At 42.4% G+C, this 19,951-nt stretch overlaps 1 protein-coding gene across 1 annotated transcript in view; it reads left to right on the top strand.

Annotated features, from left to right (window-relative positions):
- Positions 1-4,199: 4,199 nt before the first annotated feature.
- The window catches only part of LOC310923146 (neuronal acetylcholine receptor subunit alpha-7-like), a gene marked incomplete at both ends in the record, with an annotated part of 56,272 nt that continues 40,520 nt past the window's right edge, over positions 4,200-19,951 (top strand). Inside the window, one exon of the mRNA XM_083884285.1 lies at positions 4,200-4,278. Coding sequence (XP_083740411.1) covers positions 4,200-4,278 — 79 coding nt within the window. The remainder of the gene's footprint in view (positions 4,279-19,951) is intronic.

Here is a 19,951-nt window from a genome sequence, read left to right as displayed (position 1 = left end):
GCACTTCCTGCATTATAAGGGCTTTCTTCATCCTCTTTTCTTCTTGCTCAGCTGTTAAAGTGTGACTGTGGCCAATTGTCCTTTATCTCTGTTGGCTCACAGCATGGGGTGCTGAGGTTTGGTTTGGAAGGCAAGTCAGTGCTAGAAGGACTGACTGGGCAAACTCAGCAGCAAGCATATTGAAAGGTGGTAGAAGAAGAGCTGTCTCACCTGTAGACAAACCCATCCACAGAGGAAAAATGCCTATCTCCACACTTGCTGAGTTGTACCAATGTGACCCAGAGGAGACACAACCTCTAGAAGAAGAGGAAAAAGTCGCATAATTTCACAAGGTCACATAACTTCACAGTCTGAACCACTCGGTAGAGCTTTGACATGGACGTTGTCTATAAGCCCCAGTTTGCAGCAGTTCATCCCAGGTTTCACAGGGAAATGGCAGTGAGAGAAAATGTCTGCCTCGCAGCTCTTTGGTGAAAAATCCTGGTTTCTGTATTCAAGTTGTCTGCTTCTTTAGGAGACAGGGACTGAGCAATGAAAACATCCAGAGCTGAGGGGCAAGTGTGCATCCTTACTGTAGGATCTCAGCCTGAAGGGTCTGGATTTATCTTCTCTGGGAAAGCCTTTTGCAGTGGCAGCACAGTTCAGGTGGACATGGGAGAGGAGGAGCACAACAGGCTTGCACAATAACCTTGTTCTTGCTGTATCCTTCCTTAACAACAGCCTGTGAGAAGCACACCTTCAGGCCTCTCCACTGATGATGAAGCCTGTGTGAGCAGCAGTTCCAACAAAGAACCTGTTTGCAGCTCAGTAGTGCAGTAAGTTATGTTTTTCTAGACTCCTTAGTGTATATTTGGTTGTCAGACATGCTCATTTTTGCCAGATGACATGGTTAAATGGCTGTCTGTGGAACAAAGCAACCCAGGCATTTCAAAGAATTCACTTGTAGCCTAATTTTGAAATGTGATTAAGAGTTAAGGAGTGCAGAAAAGGAACTGGGCTGCAAAGCCCCTGGATTCTGCCTGTCTACATTCACAGGCTCAAAATAGGATATTGCAGCACCAAGTCTCCTACTTGCAGAGAGCAGTAATATAGGTGGATTTGCCATCCTTGTGAGATCAGTGACCTTCAGCCTGTGCCCCTGTGAGTCATTTGCAAAATAGACCTCTCTGTTGAGGCAGCTGGGGCACTCAGGAATCACTGTTGGAGCAGCAGAAATGATCTGGGAGGGGAAAATTCCATCTGGGGAGTGGGGAAGGTTTCCTTCTTGAGGGACATTACTTCAGGGTATTACTTCCATCCATTCTAGGGCCAGCTAGTTGTGGCCTCACTTTTCTAGCTCAACATTCACTCTGCAGTGTCACTGAGAGGCAGTGAAGTGGTTTGTCATCCCCAGGTGTCTCCAGACCCCACAGCACATGGCAAGCATGGCCAAGGAACTGGACAATTGCTGTCCCATCTGCCTGGACAGATGGGAGGAGGCCAGCTGTGCACTGCCATGGCTGGTCTGCTTCTGCTTAAGTGTGCCTTCTGCAGTGGGCTGGGAGCAAGCCTGAGTCCCCCCTCTGCACAAGTAGAGTGACCTCCATCCTGTTCTTGGTGTGAGGGGATGACAGTTTTGAGGAGCATGTCATTCCACCCAATGGCACCACTGAACATGTTTCACCTGAGAGGAGGAGGTCCCAGGTGTCCAGCTACTCCCAGTCTTCACACTCTGGCCATCAGTGGGAGGACAGCCATGTTCAGTGGCTGAAGGTGAGTACAATGATCAGAACTGCAATATGTGTGAAGTTGCACTCACTGATGAAAGCTTTAATTTTTAAAGAAATTTTAGAAAAACCCAGATCTAAACCAAAAATAATGGACAAAACTATGGTCCGTGTTGTTCTACTGTGTGGATGTTAGGGGAGTAGAGAAGGAGAAAAAGCAGAAGTTTTGGTACAGGTGCTCCCCAGTCAGCGGAACTGGCTGTAGGATCAGGTGTCCCTGCTATGGACTCTACTCAAGTGATCTCCCTGCAGGGAGCTGCAATCCTGTATCAAACTCAAAGAAAGTTTGATACATGATCTCCTGAGCACTTAGCTGCCCCCAGACTGCATTGTCCTGCAGCACAATCAGACAGGTTCTACCTGAGAGTAGGAGCTCCTGCTGCCCCCAGTCCCATATCACTGCAATAGTCCTGCCATCAGCCATGTGGCTCTGCCTGGAGTCAGTGACCATCTCCCGCACTACATCTCAGCATCCCTCCTCTACCTCACTGTTCTCCATCACTGCTGTCATGGTTGCATCAGGAGTTGGGGCAGCTCTTGGAGGATGGTAGGAAGCAGCAACAGTGCAGTGCCTTGTCCCATCCAGCCTGCACTACTTTGGCCCAAATGAGGCTCTGTTCCAGCTTCTACAGGCCTCCCTGCACAGGCACACAAGGAGCTTTGCCCACCATCTTATTGACACCATCACACAGGCTCAGTGGAGAGGCCCAACATCAAATGGGCCTGGAGGTGTAGCTGGAGAATGGGAGGACAGCCCTTCTATGGTCCCTGGCCCTGATGCCACCCAAGGGTTTCTCATAGGCCAGCCTTCAAGGGGTCCCAGCAGCAGGTCCCATTCTGTCCCTATTCCCACCCATAGGGAGCAAGAAGGGGCCTAGGAGAACTTGGAGAAGACTGTGCCTGGGTGTTCCACATTCAGCTGGCCAGTGAAACTTCACCCGGGGCACTCTGGCAAGCCTGGAAAGGGAGTGGCATCAGCTCTGAGGACCCTTCCCAGACACCCCGGAAAACAACCCATCATCCAGTGGCAGAGTGAGAATGCATCAGGATTCAGCTAAATCAGTCCAGGCTGCAGCTAGGGTATACTGGGATCCTTTGTGATCCCAGCCTTCCAAATCTATTTAACATTCATTAAAAGAAAATTAAAGCATGAAAACTGCAGAAGACATTTGAGTATTACTAACTAATGCTGGTGGTGTTCTCTCCCCACTTGTACTGCTTTCCTCCCCTTTCCTGGTGCTTTTGACTACTAATTTCTCCCGTTTTTCCTGATCATTACAAGTTTGCATTTCTGCAGTTGATCCCAGGGCAGATGTTTCCAGCCAGGGGGACTCCACGGGCAGCCCGTGCCCTATAGCAAGTCCTCTTCCTCAAGCACACCCTGTGCCCCACATCCCGGGGCTCTGCTCTCCCCTACCAGCCTGCACTGCCCGCTGCAGCCTCACTACGGCAGCGCCCAAATCCCTCCTCCTGCCCGGAGTCACGGCTTGCTGCTGCTCTGCGTCAGCCCAGGTTTGTACCCTGCTAAGGCAGGAGCCCCAAGAAAGTCAACAAGGGGACGTGCAAAACCCTGTCCCTGCTTCCAGTGAAAGAGAAGTAGGTGAGTGTTCAGAACAGGCAAATGAGAGAAGAAAGGCCCAAATGATGAATATAATTCATTAAAGACTTTGCCTCACCTTTCCTTTTAATTGGCTGGTGAATAAAATTTTGGAGGGGAAAGGGAGCCAGAGTGTGTGTGAAATCTCACAGTGGGCAGCTGGGGAAGAGAGCACTCAGAACAACTCCCTATATCTGGTGGAAGTGATTACAGGAAGGGGTGCATCAAAAAAGACAGGAGATTGACTATTTTCGTCTTACCAAACTTTTGCCCTATTGAATCTCCCCTGCCACCTCTGCTAGGAGAAAAGGCAGGTGTGTACCATAGGTGTTTGCTGCAAGTTGCCCTGGAAGCTGGGAGAGAGCAGAGGGGGACACACACATACATTCGTTTCGCCGGGAAACAGCTCTAGAGGCACTCGAGTGCAAACACTGGAAACGCTGCAGCCGTGCTGTCTCGAGTTAGGTACAATATGTGGAGATGTGGAAAGCATCTCCGAGGCAGCACACTCCCCCTTCTTACAGTACACAGACAGCTGTGTGTGAGGATCACTTGCATTTGCTCCTGACCAGGGAAAGGCTCAGTGTGTTGAGCAATGTGAGTCTAAGGGAATATAACCTGTTCCTTTGTGTTTGGATTTACTGACCAAGCACTGAGCTGATTTGGCTCCTGTGGACTGAGTAGCACATGAGCAAATGCACTTTTCTTCCCTGGTGGGAAGCTGGTTTGATGCCTTATTACTGTAATTGCCAAATCCATCAGTCTTTGCAGGCTGTCTTCAAGACTTCATCCTCTTTCACCCTCTGCTCAGGAAGGAGAGCCAGCTTATTTTGACAATGCTCACAGAAAAGTGCTTGGCATTTGTTTATTCTGCCCTGTATCTCTGGTCATCTTTGTTCCTCTCACTCTTCAAAGGTAAGCTCATCTGTGTTTATCCAGGGCTTCCCTTTTTTTTTTTTTTTTTTTTTTTTTTTTTTTTTTTTTTTTTTTTTTCTTGTTGTTGTTGTTGTGCTTTGGGGTTTTTGTTGCTGTTTTGATTTGTTGGTTTGGGTTTTTTTTCTTCTAAATGCTAGTTACATCCAACCCCAACTTTTATTTTCAGAAAGTCTTGTCTCTGCTTGTATTTTGAACTTTGTTAGAGTCTGTGCTGGTTTAACTGACTATTATAATCAGTTTGGTAAGTTTGTGGATCTTACAGTGCTGGCCATACTATTTCAAAAAGGAAGAAGTGTGTGAGTTTGTTTTTGTGGGGTTTTGGTGGGGTTTTTTTTCAGTTAAAGGTGAGTAATTTTAACTTCCATAAATTAACTGAAATGGTTGTGTTTCACAGGAAGTATTTTCTCACTCTCTTTAAAAATGTAACTTTCCTATAGTTTTTTGAGAACAGGAAATTATAACTTGAGGCTGGGCAGAATGACTTTGAGAACCCTGTGGGTGTGTGGGTGCAATGGTATTCTACGGCAAAATACAAGCAGAAGAGAATTCATAGCTGTTTATTTTCTCTGCCTCATTTAGGAGGATTAAATCTGTATAAATACATAAATATACTATTTCTGGTTTGGTTTTTGTTAATGTTAAACATACTCTTAGTATGCTTAATAAGAAACAGTCAAGGCAGAAATGAATATATAGTTGGAAACATCTAATAAGAATAATAATGGGCTTCTGTCATCTAAGGTGTTAGGTCTGCCTAAGCTATCTTCAGAAGTTCAGCATGGTGGAAACAAAAATAGGAGCTGTGTGATTATTTCAAAATATTCAGGATTGCAAGGCTGACAATGTGTTTTTAAGTGAGAATGTTGAAATAGCCACAATCATGAAAGATGTTCTGCATTCTACACAAAATGTGCTTTAATGGCTCCCTTTCAGCTGAAACGTACATGCCTGCAGCAAACAAAAATTCTAAAACTGAGTATTCTAGATGTGAAGGACCATGTCATGTTTCTCACAATTTATATATAAAGCAGTATGATCTTTTTAAAGCAGAGAAAATGGTCCACCTATTTCAGAAGTGCAGGGGCACTGAAAACTTGCATATATGTGATGTTGTACTGAACTATTTATGCCACATAGATAATTCCTCATTAATTCCTCTGAAGCTGTAAAACCTCTGGGCATTTCATTATTATAGATCCACATTTCATCTGCCTAATGTAGCAATGGTACTGCAGAAAAATGTTTCTCCACCTTGCTAAATTAGGGACCTTGCTATTTTCAAGGCATTTATGTGTTACTTACAGAGCTGAACAAACAGGCAGGTTTTAGCATCTAGTTATGAGATGTCATTTTGTGGACATTCCCATTTTGAGTTTTATGTCATGTAAATCCTGCCTTTTAAATAATGAGTAATCTCAAATTCATCACGGGGATGCCTAGTTTCTGTCAGCAGCACAAGAAGACAAACTGCTTTTATAAATAATTCAGAAGATTTTTTGTTAGGTACTTTTACCAACAGCTTACAAGTACTCATTTTACAGAAAAATGCTAAAGTGGAATAAAATGAATCTCTGATAAAGTTGGTCTGTAACTGACCTCTGCTTTACAGATTTTTTTAACTTAAAGAAAAAGGGCAGGGGGAAACCTGGAAAGGCATGGGAATTGAGCAGTTGGGGCAGAAGAGAAGAAAGTTAAAATTATCTTAGCATGTTATCAGTAACAGAGTTTTTAAACAGTAAATCCAGATGAACTCCCCCTAGGTTCCTTAGTTCACCCACAGGGAAGTCACAGCAAATTCAAATCATAGCTAACGTCAGTCTCACTTAGCGCTGAGTTGTCTCAATGTTGTTCATAGCAATTTATCAAGTACTGAACACTTCTGTAGGGCTGTTTGACAGGAAAGTTGTGACAAGAACTGGATAAACCAAACAAAACAACACATTTAGAACTCAAGATTTTTTTCCAGTTCTTTCCTCAACTGTCTGCTTCAACCTGACTTTACTCGCAATAATGCTAGGAACCCCAGTAGTCATGTAATTTAAGCTAGGTCGTTACAGCCCTCCTTGAAAAGCTAATGATGCTTTTTTTGAGACATGGGTCTAAGGAAAAATCAGGAAACTGGTTTTCAACCTTCCTATATCCCAGGTGAATACTCTCAGGGTCAGACATCCCTTCCAGGCCAGGGGCAATCCTTGAAAGAGCACCTAGAACGTAGAAGGACCCAGTGAGTCTCAGCAGCTACCTAGCAACCTTGGGTGGAGGGACTTGAAAAACCTTGTCCAGGGAGTGATTGGAAAGGAGGGATCAGACTCATTCCTGCTCCTTTTTTGAATGTGGTGCAGAGAAGGTGGTGCAGACATTCTGAGAAACATCGTAGTGACCACAAAGACACATAGCCTCTCTGAGGAGTTACCTTCAGCTCAAGGCACAGGCACCTACAGGGTTTGAATTGCCAGGAAGGTTAAACATGCACTTGGCTAGTCTCCATTCAAACCACATATTCTAATTATTGTGCCTTTATATCCTTTTTTAGTTCTTGAGTGAGACCATTACAGTGCCCTTATGCTGCACAGAGCAGAGTGAGATCTCTTGGTTTCTTTGCTCTGTACAGACTGTCATCAGGGTCATACCTGGCAAAGTGGTTTTGAAAAGCCCAACAAAAGCAAAGGCAAGATGAGGACAGCAACCTTCCTCTGCAGTCTGGTGGGAATATAAGTGCTCAGCTATATGGGATGGATCCTGTGGCAGAGGATGCTGTAAGTGAGCTCAGAGTTGTAAATGATGAAGTAATTCAGCCTGACTTGGTGTACCCAGCTGGTGCAAAGCAGCTTTTCTTTGGCTCACTCACAATACAGAATTGAATTGCTGTGCTACACCAACTTCATGCTTTTTCACACCTTTGCTTATTTTGATAAGGTCTAGTGATCACATCAGAATAGAACTGATGATCTCTTGGAGCAAATCCTCACAAATTTCTTGGTTCACTTCCATGAAAGCAGGTGCTGTTTCTGCAACAGCAGAAGCATTGGCAGGATAGCCTCAGAAGGCCAGATTCTGCTGCCAAGCTACAATTTCTCTAATGTGAGCTAATTAGACATGAGTTTAGAGATCTGTGTTGTAGGAAGAACAAATAATGTTACTTAAATACCTATAGATGGAGTCTAAACTTCAGCCTTGGCTGTGTAGGCCTGATGGATCTGCAATGATGTGTTTTAATCAAAGTCATTTACTCCAAAGAGATACGGCTGAACAGATAAAAGGATCCCTGTGCCTTAATAGAGTACAGTGTAATGTCATTGATAATTTAGGTGGTTGGTGAAGTAGCTGTAACATCTCGTAACTGTTATCAGAGTAGAACCAGGTGTGAAAGTTAGATATTTTAGAATCTTTCATACCCTTAATTAGAGATCTGAAGGTTGTATTCACTTCAGCTCTCCACATTCTCTATGTTGATGCACAGAATGATACCTTTTCAAAGATAACAATGCAGCTGATATACATTTAAAAATAGAAAAGATACGAGCTAGGCCTTAGTTTGTAATGGTAGGTCTTTTCTTCAATATTGATGGCAGAAAAAGATGCCACACGTGCAACTTGCAGACATGGAAAATTGCTGTCAGATTCCTGCTACTACTTTATTAGCACAGACAGCAGGCTGAGCACTCTGAATGCTGAGAGTGCGCTAAGGCATTGCATGTGCATGGAGCCAGGGGAGTAAATGTACTTGTCCATGGCACATGTACATATGCTCTGTGATCAAGAGCAGTAGTGCCATTGATATGTGTCAATGCGTCTAAGATGGGCAGGCAGGGTCCTAAGCAAACCCCTAGTTCCTCTGAATTACTATCTGCTACAGTAACTTGCTGTACATGCTTGCTTCTTGAGGTTGACTTTTCAGTTCAATGAACCAGACCTTGTGTTCAGTCACTAATCTTCCATGTGCATTCACTGGCACAGCTCTAAGGCTGATCTGTACTATCATAGGCACAGCTGCGACAGTGGAGCTGGCCCAAGCTTCTGAGAAGTTGCCAGATACCAGGAAAGTTGGAGGTATTTCTATGCACATTTGCTGATAGTGATCTGAGCTAAATCTTATGTTAACGCTTCTCAAATATCACTGGAAAAAGTGGGATGGTCTAGAAAAAGCGCCTGGGTCATGACATCATCAGTGTCTATTGTTATATGCACCTGTTGGTATAGCACTCTTGCATTTAGGGAGGGATCCAGTAGTAGATACAATGCATGAAAAAGTAGCACCTGTCTGGTCTTTGGGATGATGCTAGGTGGTGCCTTGGGAGCCTTCAGCCTTGCTCTGGCTCAGAAAGTTGTCGGATGGTCTCAGAGCAGAAGTTCCCATTCCAGGCAGAGGATGCATCTCTTAAAGACAGCTTTTTTCTCCCTGGTTTGTTTTCCTAAGGCGTGTGGAAAAGAACATGAATTAGTGATGGTGGTAGCATATATAATTTCATTTGTATATGACAAGCAAGGAGGGAGATATGGTCTCTTCAGCTCTAGGGTGTGATTAAAGTAGATCAAACCCCTTTGCATCAGTCCTGACTTGGTTGTTGGAAGATATCCACTGCTTACATAATCTAATTTAGAAAGAGATCAAATCCGACTGGGACAGGTAGGGCTAGCACTGGCAGTCAGTATCAACCCAGGAAATGAGAAAGGTATACAGGAGTTTATGGCTGATTTAGAACACACTCCTGAGAAAATACAGCTTGAAGAAAAGAGTTTTGCTTATCAAATACTTTCTGCATTGATCAAAACAGCTGAGGAGAAAGCTGAGACCAGAACCAGATGGGGTGTTTGGAAGTGGGAATCTCCCCACCCAGGGCTTGCAATTAAGTCAGTATAATGCTATGAAAGGGGAACTTGTAGTAAACATAAATTCTTGTGCATGTAAACAGTGAGATGCAGGTGTCTCTGTCTTGCCTTGCTATCAATTGGCTTTGCTCAATTAGAAAATCTGTGGTTAATGGAGTGCTGAGACAGATGTCTGCAAACCTTACCACCATTCAGAAATTGATATTTTCAACACTTGTGCATTCCACAAGGTTGAAGAGAAAACCACACTCCTCATTCCTATTCTTAATGCAACATTTATTTGGGCAGTAAAATTACTTAGAAGAAAGAGGCATGCTTGAGGAGGTCTCATTTCTCACTGAGAACTCAAAGAGGCTGGAGTCAGTTTGCAGACTGGACAAAGACAGTACAGTATGTTTCCAGAAGGTCAGCTGTGGGTATTGGAAAAGCATCACTGGTCACTTAGATCTTCACCATGCCAAAGAAGAAAATTAAGTTGTAAATTGGAAAAGATGTGTCTGTGGCAGCTGAGGTGAGAGAGGGTCTGATCTATACAGATTCATATAGTGGTAGAATAGTTGGGCTGGAAGGGACCTCCAGAGATCGTCCAGTCCAACCGTTCTTCTCTATTGGGTTGCTGTCTGAGGAGTGAAGCTGCAAACATCTCCGAGGACAGTGGTGTCCCTTATGCAGGGTACCCTTGAGAAAATAAAGCCTCTCTTAGTACTGTGGGAATGCCCCATCATACAACTTTATCTTACTGGTGCACCTCCCAGGAGAGCCTGGCTTCTTCATGGTGGAGCTCTTCCTCATGGAAGCTGAAGACGGCCAAAAGAAACTCCCCCTTGTTGTCTCATCTCCAAGCAGATCAAAGTCATATCTCTTTAACTCCAATTCATCTGTTGTGTCTGTGGCCTCCACTCCACTCACTCTAAAAGATCAGTGTTGCCCTATGGAGGCGTCATGACACAGACTTAACTGTGTGTCATGCAGTGGGTCTCACTGAGTGCAGGCTGGCTGTGGAGAATGATGCCGCTTAATGTTCTCGTCAGATCTGAGTCAGTGCATTCGGGAAAAATCAAAAGTAGGAGGTCATGTAATGATGCAGATAATACATTACATAATCCTTAGCCATCTTGTGGGTTTTTTTTTTAAGATCTTGGAGAAGTGATAGAGCAGTCTTGGCAATTGATGGGGCGCTTTCCCTTTAATATTGTGTCATTTTAGAAAGGTAGTCAGCAAACTAAAATCTAACTCAAGCAATCATAACAATGGGAAGAAGAGATTAAAACTTAAATCAAAAGTTGCTAGATAGTTTGCTGTTCCCACTGTTTCAAGTAGCAAATGGGCAACAATTCTGAATTAAACCTGCTCATGTTCAGGCTTCACAAACAATACATAAATGGCAACTGGGCAGCTCCAGGAGCTCCAGGCAAATTATTTGCCTTTCTGTTATAACCAAACAAGTATCCTGAAGCATACTCTCTGCAGTAGCGCTTTGTTCTAAGTCTAAGACTTGTAATGTAATTTCTAAAGATATTAGGGTCACCAATTATAATTTAAATTTATTGGATTGGTATCTCTGCTCAAGAACTTCAGCATTTCTGGCACAGATCTAATCATGTGCTGTCTGATAGATGTCAAAGAGAGGGCAGCAGGGTAAACAGAAGGTAGACCTAAGGGAAACAGGTCTGTGGGTAAAAAGAGACATCCTTCTCCAGAGAAGGCCTCTGTCAAATGGGCATATTATTTCACCTTTGGGTCAAAATGCTGTAGCAGGCTCAGGAATTCTTTGCTGGACAATACAAGAGGGCAGCCCAGATAGCACAGAGTTACTTCCTGACTTTCAGGCTCATTCTGGTCTCACTCAGAGATCAAAAATCCTGCATCTGCAGCATTGCTAATGTGTTACAACGTGACAATCATGCTCCTCCTAGACACATGCAGCACCAGTTTTGTTTTAATTTTGTTTTATCTGCACCAACATAATTCAGGAGCAGTAGACTGGAGTTACCAAAGCTCAAAATCAGGCTCCCCAGATTGTCATTCTCTAGAAGTACCTCAATATCACTGTGATTCATTTCTGCTCTTACTCAGGATGAGTGACTCAGCCAGTGCAGGTTTGGCTGGCAGGGTGCAGCAGGGAGAGGTTAGATTTCATATAACCACTCATCCCAACAAAACCAGGACCTGAGCCATGTACCCGAGGAAAAGACTATAGCACCTGGTGTTCTGAAAACAGATCAAAGCTAACCAACGCTCAGCTGCCACTGGGACCTTTATCTTTAAAGTCTGGGGAAAAAAGTCCAATAACAAAACAGATGTAAGCTTTTACGCCAATTTTTATGCATATAAGCAAATCTGGACTGAATCAGCCAAAGCATAGTACATACGGTTTCAAGTGTCTCAGGTCAGATCTCCACAAACCTTGTTTGATTGGTCACAAGTCCAGTTTGCTCAGAGACAGGCATTTACTTCATCTAGGTAGTATTAGAAGCAGCTTTTCTCTTCAATGTGAAATAAATTCAGTCTCCTCCCTAAGAATTTTCATGCCTCTATTTACAGTTCCCTTTGTCTTTGAAGGCCTAGGCCACCAAATCCTCAGACTTTCTTTCCCTTAGAAAAAGTTCCTTGATAGCAGCCACTTCTGCTGCCAAGACCTCCAAACTATTGCCAGCTGATTGGAGCACATGACACATAGATTATCAGCAAGTTTGGCCTGACTTGGTGAAAGCTCATTGGTGCTGCCTAAAACAGGGTTGATTCTTATCTATAGGTGTGTTATGAAAGTTTTGCTCTCTCAGTGTAAAACTGTTTCAGATTTAGGAAAATGTATCTCAGTATTTCCCATTTCACATACTAAGCACTGAACAAATTATCAGTCATTCAAGGTGCAGTCCAAATTTTTATCAGACTAACCCTCATCCCTTTTAGACAGCTCTTACATTTTGTTTCTCATTATCCAGCATTTGACTTCTGATAATGTGAAGACAAACTTGGAACTTTCTTTGCATTCTCAGATCCATGTTCACTCTGGACATCTGTGCCTTGCCTGTGTCTTGCAGGCAGTAAAGCTCTCCCTTTGTTCGTGGGTAACAGCTGTGACTTGAGTGATGAGGGATAAAGGCAGGAGAAGCCATCTCTAGCCTTGCTTAATGCATCCTCAATGTCTTTGCTGTGTAGCCTTTAAGTACAGGTTGCAGGCTGGCAAGGCAAAAGTTCATAGTTGGGGAAACTAGCAGTCTCTGGGATTATCACCAGCTGATGAGCACTGCAGAGGGAAAAGGAGAAAGAAGCACTGCAACATCTCTGAGGAAGCTGGGTAGTTAATTTTCACACTATTATTGTCTATATTATTTCCACTCCAGCCTGTCCTCTGCATTGCCCAGAGAGATTAAACCGTATTACCAGTACTTCATCAATAACATACTGAGGCAATGGTTTAGAGGCAAGGTCTCTCCCTCACCTTTGAATCATTAAAAAAGGGGAACAAGCTTTTTTTTTTTTCTGCTAAAGACATGCCTGTAACTAAGGAATAGCTCTTGGAATCTTTGCTCTCTTCACATCTTGGCACAAAATTATTTCTTTTTCTCTTCTTGGGGAGTTAGTAATCTCAGTGTATAAACTGGGGGAATCTGACTAGAAGCTATTTGCTGTTCAGGGGTGGGCTGGGGCACAGATCAGTGAGTAGTGACTAATAGTATTTATTGTGCATAATTTCTCTTCTTTGGGTTTTATTTCTGTCTCTTTTTGTTGTCTGCCTTTTCATTATTATTGTAATTATTATTATTATTATTACTGCTGTTATTATTGCTATTATTATTATGTTTAATTATGCTTTATTATCAATATGTTTCATCAGTGATATTGCTGTGATTTTTTTTCTAATTCTTTTCTCCATCCCATTGGGAGAGGGGAGATTGTGAGCGAGTGGCTGCATGGTATTCCGTTGCAGTATGGGGTCAAACCACAACATCATTGCAGGCTCTATCACTGCTCTAGGTTAGGAAAAATAACTCCTCTACCTGTTGTTTTCTGAGCCTAATAAGACTTGCCTAACTGTTTCCACAGACATCATTATTACACCTGTCAGTTCACTTATGACTTTCCCAGATCTGAGCTCTCCACATGTGCCTGACATTATGTAGAGTGGATTTTTGATGGGGAGATGCAGACAGACTTGACCCTTTTCAGAGCCATCTGTGAATGCTGTGCATATTGCCATGGCTGCCTCACTGATGGCACTTGGAGGGTGAAGCTCATAGCACTTTCCCAAGAAGGGCTTTCTCTGGGTTAAATGGTTTGGGTGCTGGAACACGTAGAGATGAAGGCATGTGACAAGATGCTCTGCTAGCCAGTGGGAGCAGGGAGTGCAGAAACCCAGTCTAGTACGCTGATGACCATATCACTGGTATCTTGCTTTTATCTTAGGGTTTTGTTTCTTTCCTTTGCCTTCCATTACTACTCCTCTCCACACATCCCAGGATGGCTGGCAAGACTTTCCTTCAGACAGCCGCAGCAGTCTGTAATGTATAGCAAGGGGAGTACCTCTCTTCATCACTGCTCCAGATTCCTCCTGCTGTGTATCTAGTAATGACACCTGCATTGCATAGAGCTAATGTAAACTAGCACTACAGTAAATGTACTTTTTTTGCCTTTACTGGCTGTAGCTATCTAGGTTTCTGACCTGGAGTAATGAGGCCCTTTAGATAACTGTGATAACTATAATTGAGAGGTATCCCACTGTTAATACCTCAAAGTGTGTCTCTCTACCTTACACACCTTACTCAGCCTTTAAAACACCCACAACCTTAAATATAAGCCCATCTTTTAATTATATAGTTTTAGCATGTTGTCCTGGGCCTAGAGTCTTTAAGAAGAAATCTTTCTTAGCATACCTTTTTAAAACCCATATTTGCTGGGAACTCTTTATCTGCTATGAAAGAGCAGAAATTACCAGTTTCAGGAATATTAGGTCCTTCTTGGCTGGGAAATCATTTCATTTCTCACATTCCTCTGGGTATCTGATGAATTTTGTGTGTAAGATGCAGAAACAATCTGCATAGCAAGAGACAAAGATTAGAGTCAAAGATTACCCAGAAGGGAAGTAGATTAAAAAGCGGTTTTAAGTGAGAGATATATTCAAATACACAACACATAAATACACACACAGAGACACAGACACACAGAGTAGAGGTAGCTGATGTGATTCCATTGTTTCTTATGTGAATCCGCTTCCCTGAAGGCATGATAACATGCATTTTAAATCAAACGGCATTTAAAGAAATAATGCATTTCCAGCCACAGATAAAAGTAACAATGCTGCACATAAGAACAAAAGCAGATGGGGCACATCTGTGTCTCTGGGGATTAAGTGACATATGTGGTGACATGCTTTACATTCTCAAAAATCTGCAAAATATTCAAAACAAGTTGTTTTCTATAGCTACTAAATCATTAGAACACGCCTCATTTTGTAAATGCTCTTGCCATTGCAGTTCTTTATGCAAATGAAATTGTCTGTGAAACAATCTATTTCTTTCCTGATACTTCTCATGTTACTGCCCCTAAATGCATTATTGCATGTAGTGTGTGTGTGTATGTTTCCCATGATCATTCTATTTGGATTCTGAAAGCAATAGCTAAAAAATCCCTTCAAGAGTACAGTGATAAGCTAAAATGAAAATAAATAATAGAAGAGGAGCTGTGGCAGGAAAGTTTTAGGAAAATAGTTTTAAGTTCCAGGATTTAGCTCTGATAACCATATTTTTTAAATTGATTTTTCCTCTGTAAATATTCCATTTGAAAGAAAATGAAATACAATCATTACACAGCTAAGCTTAATAATACCTCACAGTATAATGGCACTGTTGTGTTTGTTTTTTATAAATTCCATAACTTCACTAATTTTCTTTTATGAATCAGTAAACCGAACAAATACACCAAAACAAAAGGTACATGTCAAAGTAACAGTACAGAGAGAAAAAAGTGACATAGATCTGGCAAAATACCTGCAGAAGGTACAAGGGGAGTGAATAAATGTCACAACCACAGTATCACTGCATTTTGAGACCTTTTATGAAGTACTGGAGGGGCAAAATATATAAAAGCAACAATGTGATGGATCAGAAATATGCTGTTGATTGTAGCTTACCATGTTCTTCAAAAATATTATGTATTAAAGTGATTCTAGGAACTGTCTTTGAAAACAGCAGAAGAAAACGAAGAGACATTTTCTAATTCAGAGACATGTTAGCATGCATATATGTTAATATAAAGTGATCTGGAAAGAATATTATATTTTGCCTGAAAGCCACCACTTTAGGTACCAATAATCTTGTATGAATAAAATAACAACTTGTGTATTCAGACTCAGGTCTCTGCCTAAAGAAATAAGCAATGGCTAGAAAACAGCTAGAAGCTCCCCATCTCAGAGAATTGAGAGATTATGAAAACAAAACCAGGAAACACTATGAAACAGAGGTAAAATGGTTGATAATACAGGTACCATTGCTGAAAAACTAGTGAAAATCCATGTTCTGCTACCTAAAATCTTGTTCATATTTTATTATTTATTCTTTATTGGGCACAACCAGCCAGAATGTGTCTCACACCAGGATTCTCACTTAAGAAGCTGACTACTTTGTGAACAAACATGGGGAACTGGAAGGGCTGGACTCTTGCCTTCTAGCTTGGGGACCTTGGCATGCAAAGCAGAGCAGGAAAATCAACCAGCCAAGACCAGACATGACAGCACAGCTCCTGGAAAGGATAGATCATCTGTCCTTCCTGGGAATGCCATATGGATAGTCTGGCTGGACCTAGCTGCAGGTTCCCTTGCTGTGCAATTCTCAGCTATTACATCCTGGAAAGAAATATTAAATGTTTCTAGAATCTATTCTCAAAAGATTGGTAGCATTTTATTGGTCATATCATTCAATCAGTGGGCTTCTTCCAGACTTCTTTGCACATACAGAAGCATGGAGGGAATTCAGAGAGGTGTTTAAAAGTTTAATGTAGTGCATGAGTAATTGCATTCCATAAAGCTCTTGACAACCAATCTGGGGACTGGTTGCCTTGTGCTTCACAGTTGTCTGCAAATTCTGGGAGCAGTTTAGAGAACATTTTTGGATTATTCAAGAGTAGATCTTGAGGAACAATCCAGCCCTTGATCTAGTAATTCCATGTCTCCTTTCTACTAATAAGCCTCAGCACTGGATCCAGCATTCCAGGTGTGTATCACCAGTGCTGAGTAGAGAGGAAGGATCACCTTTCTTGATCTACTTGTGTGGTTCTTCCTGTTGCAGCTCAGTGTGCTGGTGACCTTTGCTACAAGGATGCATTGCTGACTTATAGTCAGCTTGGTGCCTATAAGGTTCCTCAGGGCTTTTCGGCTATCCTGCTCACCAGCCTGCGAGCATGCAGCCTGTTCTGGTACCTGGAGTTACTCCTCAGGTGCAGGATGACTTTATACTTTATTTCACTGAACTTCATGAGGTTTCTGTCAGTTATTTTTCCAGTTTTTTAAGATCCTTCTGAGTGGAAGAAAACTTTGTTCTGTATTCAGCCACTCCTCCCAGTTTTGTAACATCTGAAAAAAATTCCAATTCCAATTGCTAAGAGTGCATTCTGTCCCATCATTCATAGTAATGCTAAATAGCATTGTTCCCAGTATCCACCCCTGGAATGCTCTACCACTGGCTGGCCTTCAGCTGAACTTTTTGCTGCTGACTACAACTCTCTGACCCTGACAGTTCAGCCAAGTTTCTGTCCACTGTTCACTTACCTAACCTGTAAGACATAGACAAATATGTGTGAGAATTTTTCAGAGATGGTCTACTAAAAGTCTTGCTAAACTTGAGGTAAACATCCTACACTGCTCTTCCCTCAAATTTTAATAAGTTTGTATGTTTTCCTACTACTTCGAAAATATTTCAGAGGCAAGGGAGACACTATCAGAGGCAGTGGGTTATAAAAACTCTCAGATCCTTTACCTAGAAAGCATCATGCCCTTTGCCAGTTACTTTTACTTACCAGTAACACATGGGCAAACAAGTCTGGCAGTGAGTTTGGGAGACTGACTTGGCAACTTTAAATATTGACATCCATCATCCAGCCTGGTTTAAAAGATCAAACAGTGCCACAGTTTTTTGTTAAACTTCTGTGACTGAGGGGTAGTCAGTGATAAAGCTTATTCTACCGCTACTCCTGAGAGATTCAGGTTTCCCCATCACCAGCAAACACTCCATTTAGCACACAGAGTTGTAGTGTCACAATGCATTAGCACAAATGTTATAGGAGAAAAAAGCAGAAATCTCTCTGGAGTATGAAACATTAAGTATTTGAAAATTACAATTTAAAGAAAGTCTGTGAACATAAAAGTCAGACTAGACGTCCACCTCAGTGCCCTTCTCTAAGGGCACTGAGATGGCAGTGTAGCAGAGATGGCAGTGTGATTAAGCTAGCCAGCTCTTTGTGGTACCAACAGCTGCTATGGCTGTTTGCCAGGACACCCCAAGGCCCCATTGCTTCTGAATCTATGTCATTTTGTAAGCAAAACCATGCAGCACACAAATACGTGATCGCCAGTGCCAACTTGGCAGATTCAGAATACATCAGCTACGACTATTCAGTTTTGAATACAAGAGATTGCAAAGTATCAGGATCACATTACAGAGAGGAGAGTTGAAGAAAAATGGAAAACTAGGTGCAGCTCTCAGCTACTTTGCCTCACAAAGTTTAACTGGGAAAGAGGCTTGGCTTCAGCATGGGTGAAGCACACTGTGCAAGGACAGCTTTCCAAAGCCTACAGCAAAGGGTTATGCTTAGATTTCTGCAAGTCAGACCTCCCTTGGGGGATGCTTCAATGCACCCTGACAATGGAGGTACCAGGGCAGTCTAGCAGCCCAGTTGGGTCTAGAGACTGGTGAAGGGCCCTTTTCCTCTTGTAAAAGCTGAGGCAGCCAGTTTAAAAGAGAGGTTAAGGACAACTATTATTTAAGTACTCAGGATGAGAGCAATAGTTCAGGAAGTCATTTGTTCTCTAAAGCACAGGAACGTGGGTGGGTAGGTGAGTGAAAGGATAGGAAATTTGCTCCAAACTCAGAGCCTCTTTCCATAGGACAATGTGTGGTGATTTTCACGGATTTTCTTCACACACAAGACTTTCATAATGGAGTTTGGTCCTGCTGAGGCACTGGAAAGTACTAGGGCCATTACAGAGGACATAAATCTTTGCTTAAATATGCAGAGAAGATTACTTAAGATGCTGACGGAAAAATACTGTGGTCAGTGCTTGTCTTTGCCATTGGTGAAAACATGGCATTCAATACTGAGGTGTCATTAAAGGCTATTGAAGGGATGCTTACAGCACTTGCTCCTCTGGATGCCTGTGATCATGTGGAATATTATTCAAGAAGAGAAAGGGCCCATGAAACTCATGTGATGGTGTAATTTACCAAAGTGAACCAAAATGCTCTTCTTCCTTGTTTATCAGGCACTTCCATGTTGGAAGGTCACAAAGCTCCCTTGAGTATCAGCAAAAATGAAATGAACACAAGTTAAACAGACCTATGAAATGTTTATAAACTGAATTTATTATTAGTTTTAAAAGGTATGGCTGCTTTGTTGTAGGACAGCTTATCTCAAGCTTGAAGGGTTTGCTAAGTGTAGTAAGAGACTGGGAAGGCAGAGTGGGTTGTTTTATTTTTTTGCACTGTCAAGAAAATATTCATCACAACTTCTGTGAGAGAAGTTTTGATCTGAGTTTGCAGAGCTCTGATCAAGAAGTAAAAACCATCATATATGGAGAGTGGGAGCTGCAGTGGAAAATAAAATGGTTCAGCCCAAAGTAATAATGTTTTAGAGTGCAGATTCTCTGCCAGAGATTGAATTTATACAGTAAAGAGAATACACACTCATGTTGACAGGACTGGTTTGACCTCAGGGAACCTGCAGTCCATGGCCTTCCTTCTCTTAGGTGCAGCTCTTAAGTAGAGCTCAGGCTGCCACTATCCACAGGACCAAGATCTACACAGTTTAGGGGGAACCGGGGTGCTGAGCAGTATACCCCAGGAAACTTCTTGCTTTGCTGAAGGAAGATACCCAAACCTTCACCACCTACAGTTATCATGGCATGGAAACCTGATCATAGTTAGACAGATGCTCTCCACACCCACCCCAAAGGTGGCAACTAGGAAATAAAGCATAGGTTGAAGTTTTGCTATCTTTAACATTCTCAGCTGTTTGCATGACAGCTTTGTGGGGAGTCTGTCCCCAGTGCAAACTGAGATAAGTGTGTAATACCAGAAATTCATTATCGCTGTAATATCTGTTAAATACTCTAGCATTCATAACACCACCTCAGTAGGTGTTAACAAAGTGTGCTGCCTCAGATGGAAAAAAGTCAAGAGAAGTAACCCAAAGCGTAGAAAGACTGCTACACAAAACTGAAGATGGTAGGAAGAAGGGTTAATGTTTCTTGAGCATAGAAAAAGGCCAGATACATCAGCTCCAAGAAATAAGGATACCTGTTATCTATGCTTGGTAAAAAACACAATATGGTGAAGTAATACCAGTCCCAGCTTACAGTAGCCAGAGTCTCAGAAATAAGAACAAGCATATGAGCAAATTCATTTGCTTGCCTTCCAGGAAGCTGTCTGGTGGTTTTGGAACTACAACTCTACTGTCCATCAGTAGGAGGGACTCCAAGGAGTGGGGGCAATTCAGTCAGAGCCCCAAATTCTGTTCATTAATTTCTGAATGTTAGTAATGAGTTAGAGTGTTAGTAGTTATCCTTTTTTGAGAGTTCATCATTCATATATGCAGAAAAGCTGTGTCTGTC

This window comes from Zosterops lateralis (assembly GCF_965231275.1).
Source record: "Zosterops lateralis genome assembly, chromosome: Z".
NCBI classification, from domain to species: Eukaryota; Metazoa; Chordata; class Aves; order Passeriformes; family Zosteropidae; genus Zosterops; species Zosterops lateralis.
This window is presented reverse-complemented; position numbering and strand designations above follow the sequence as displayed.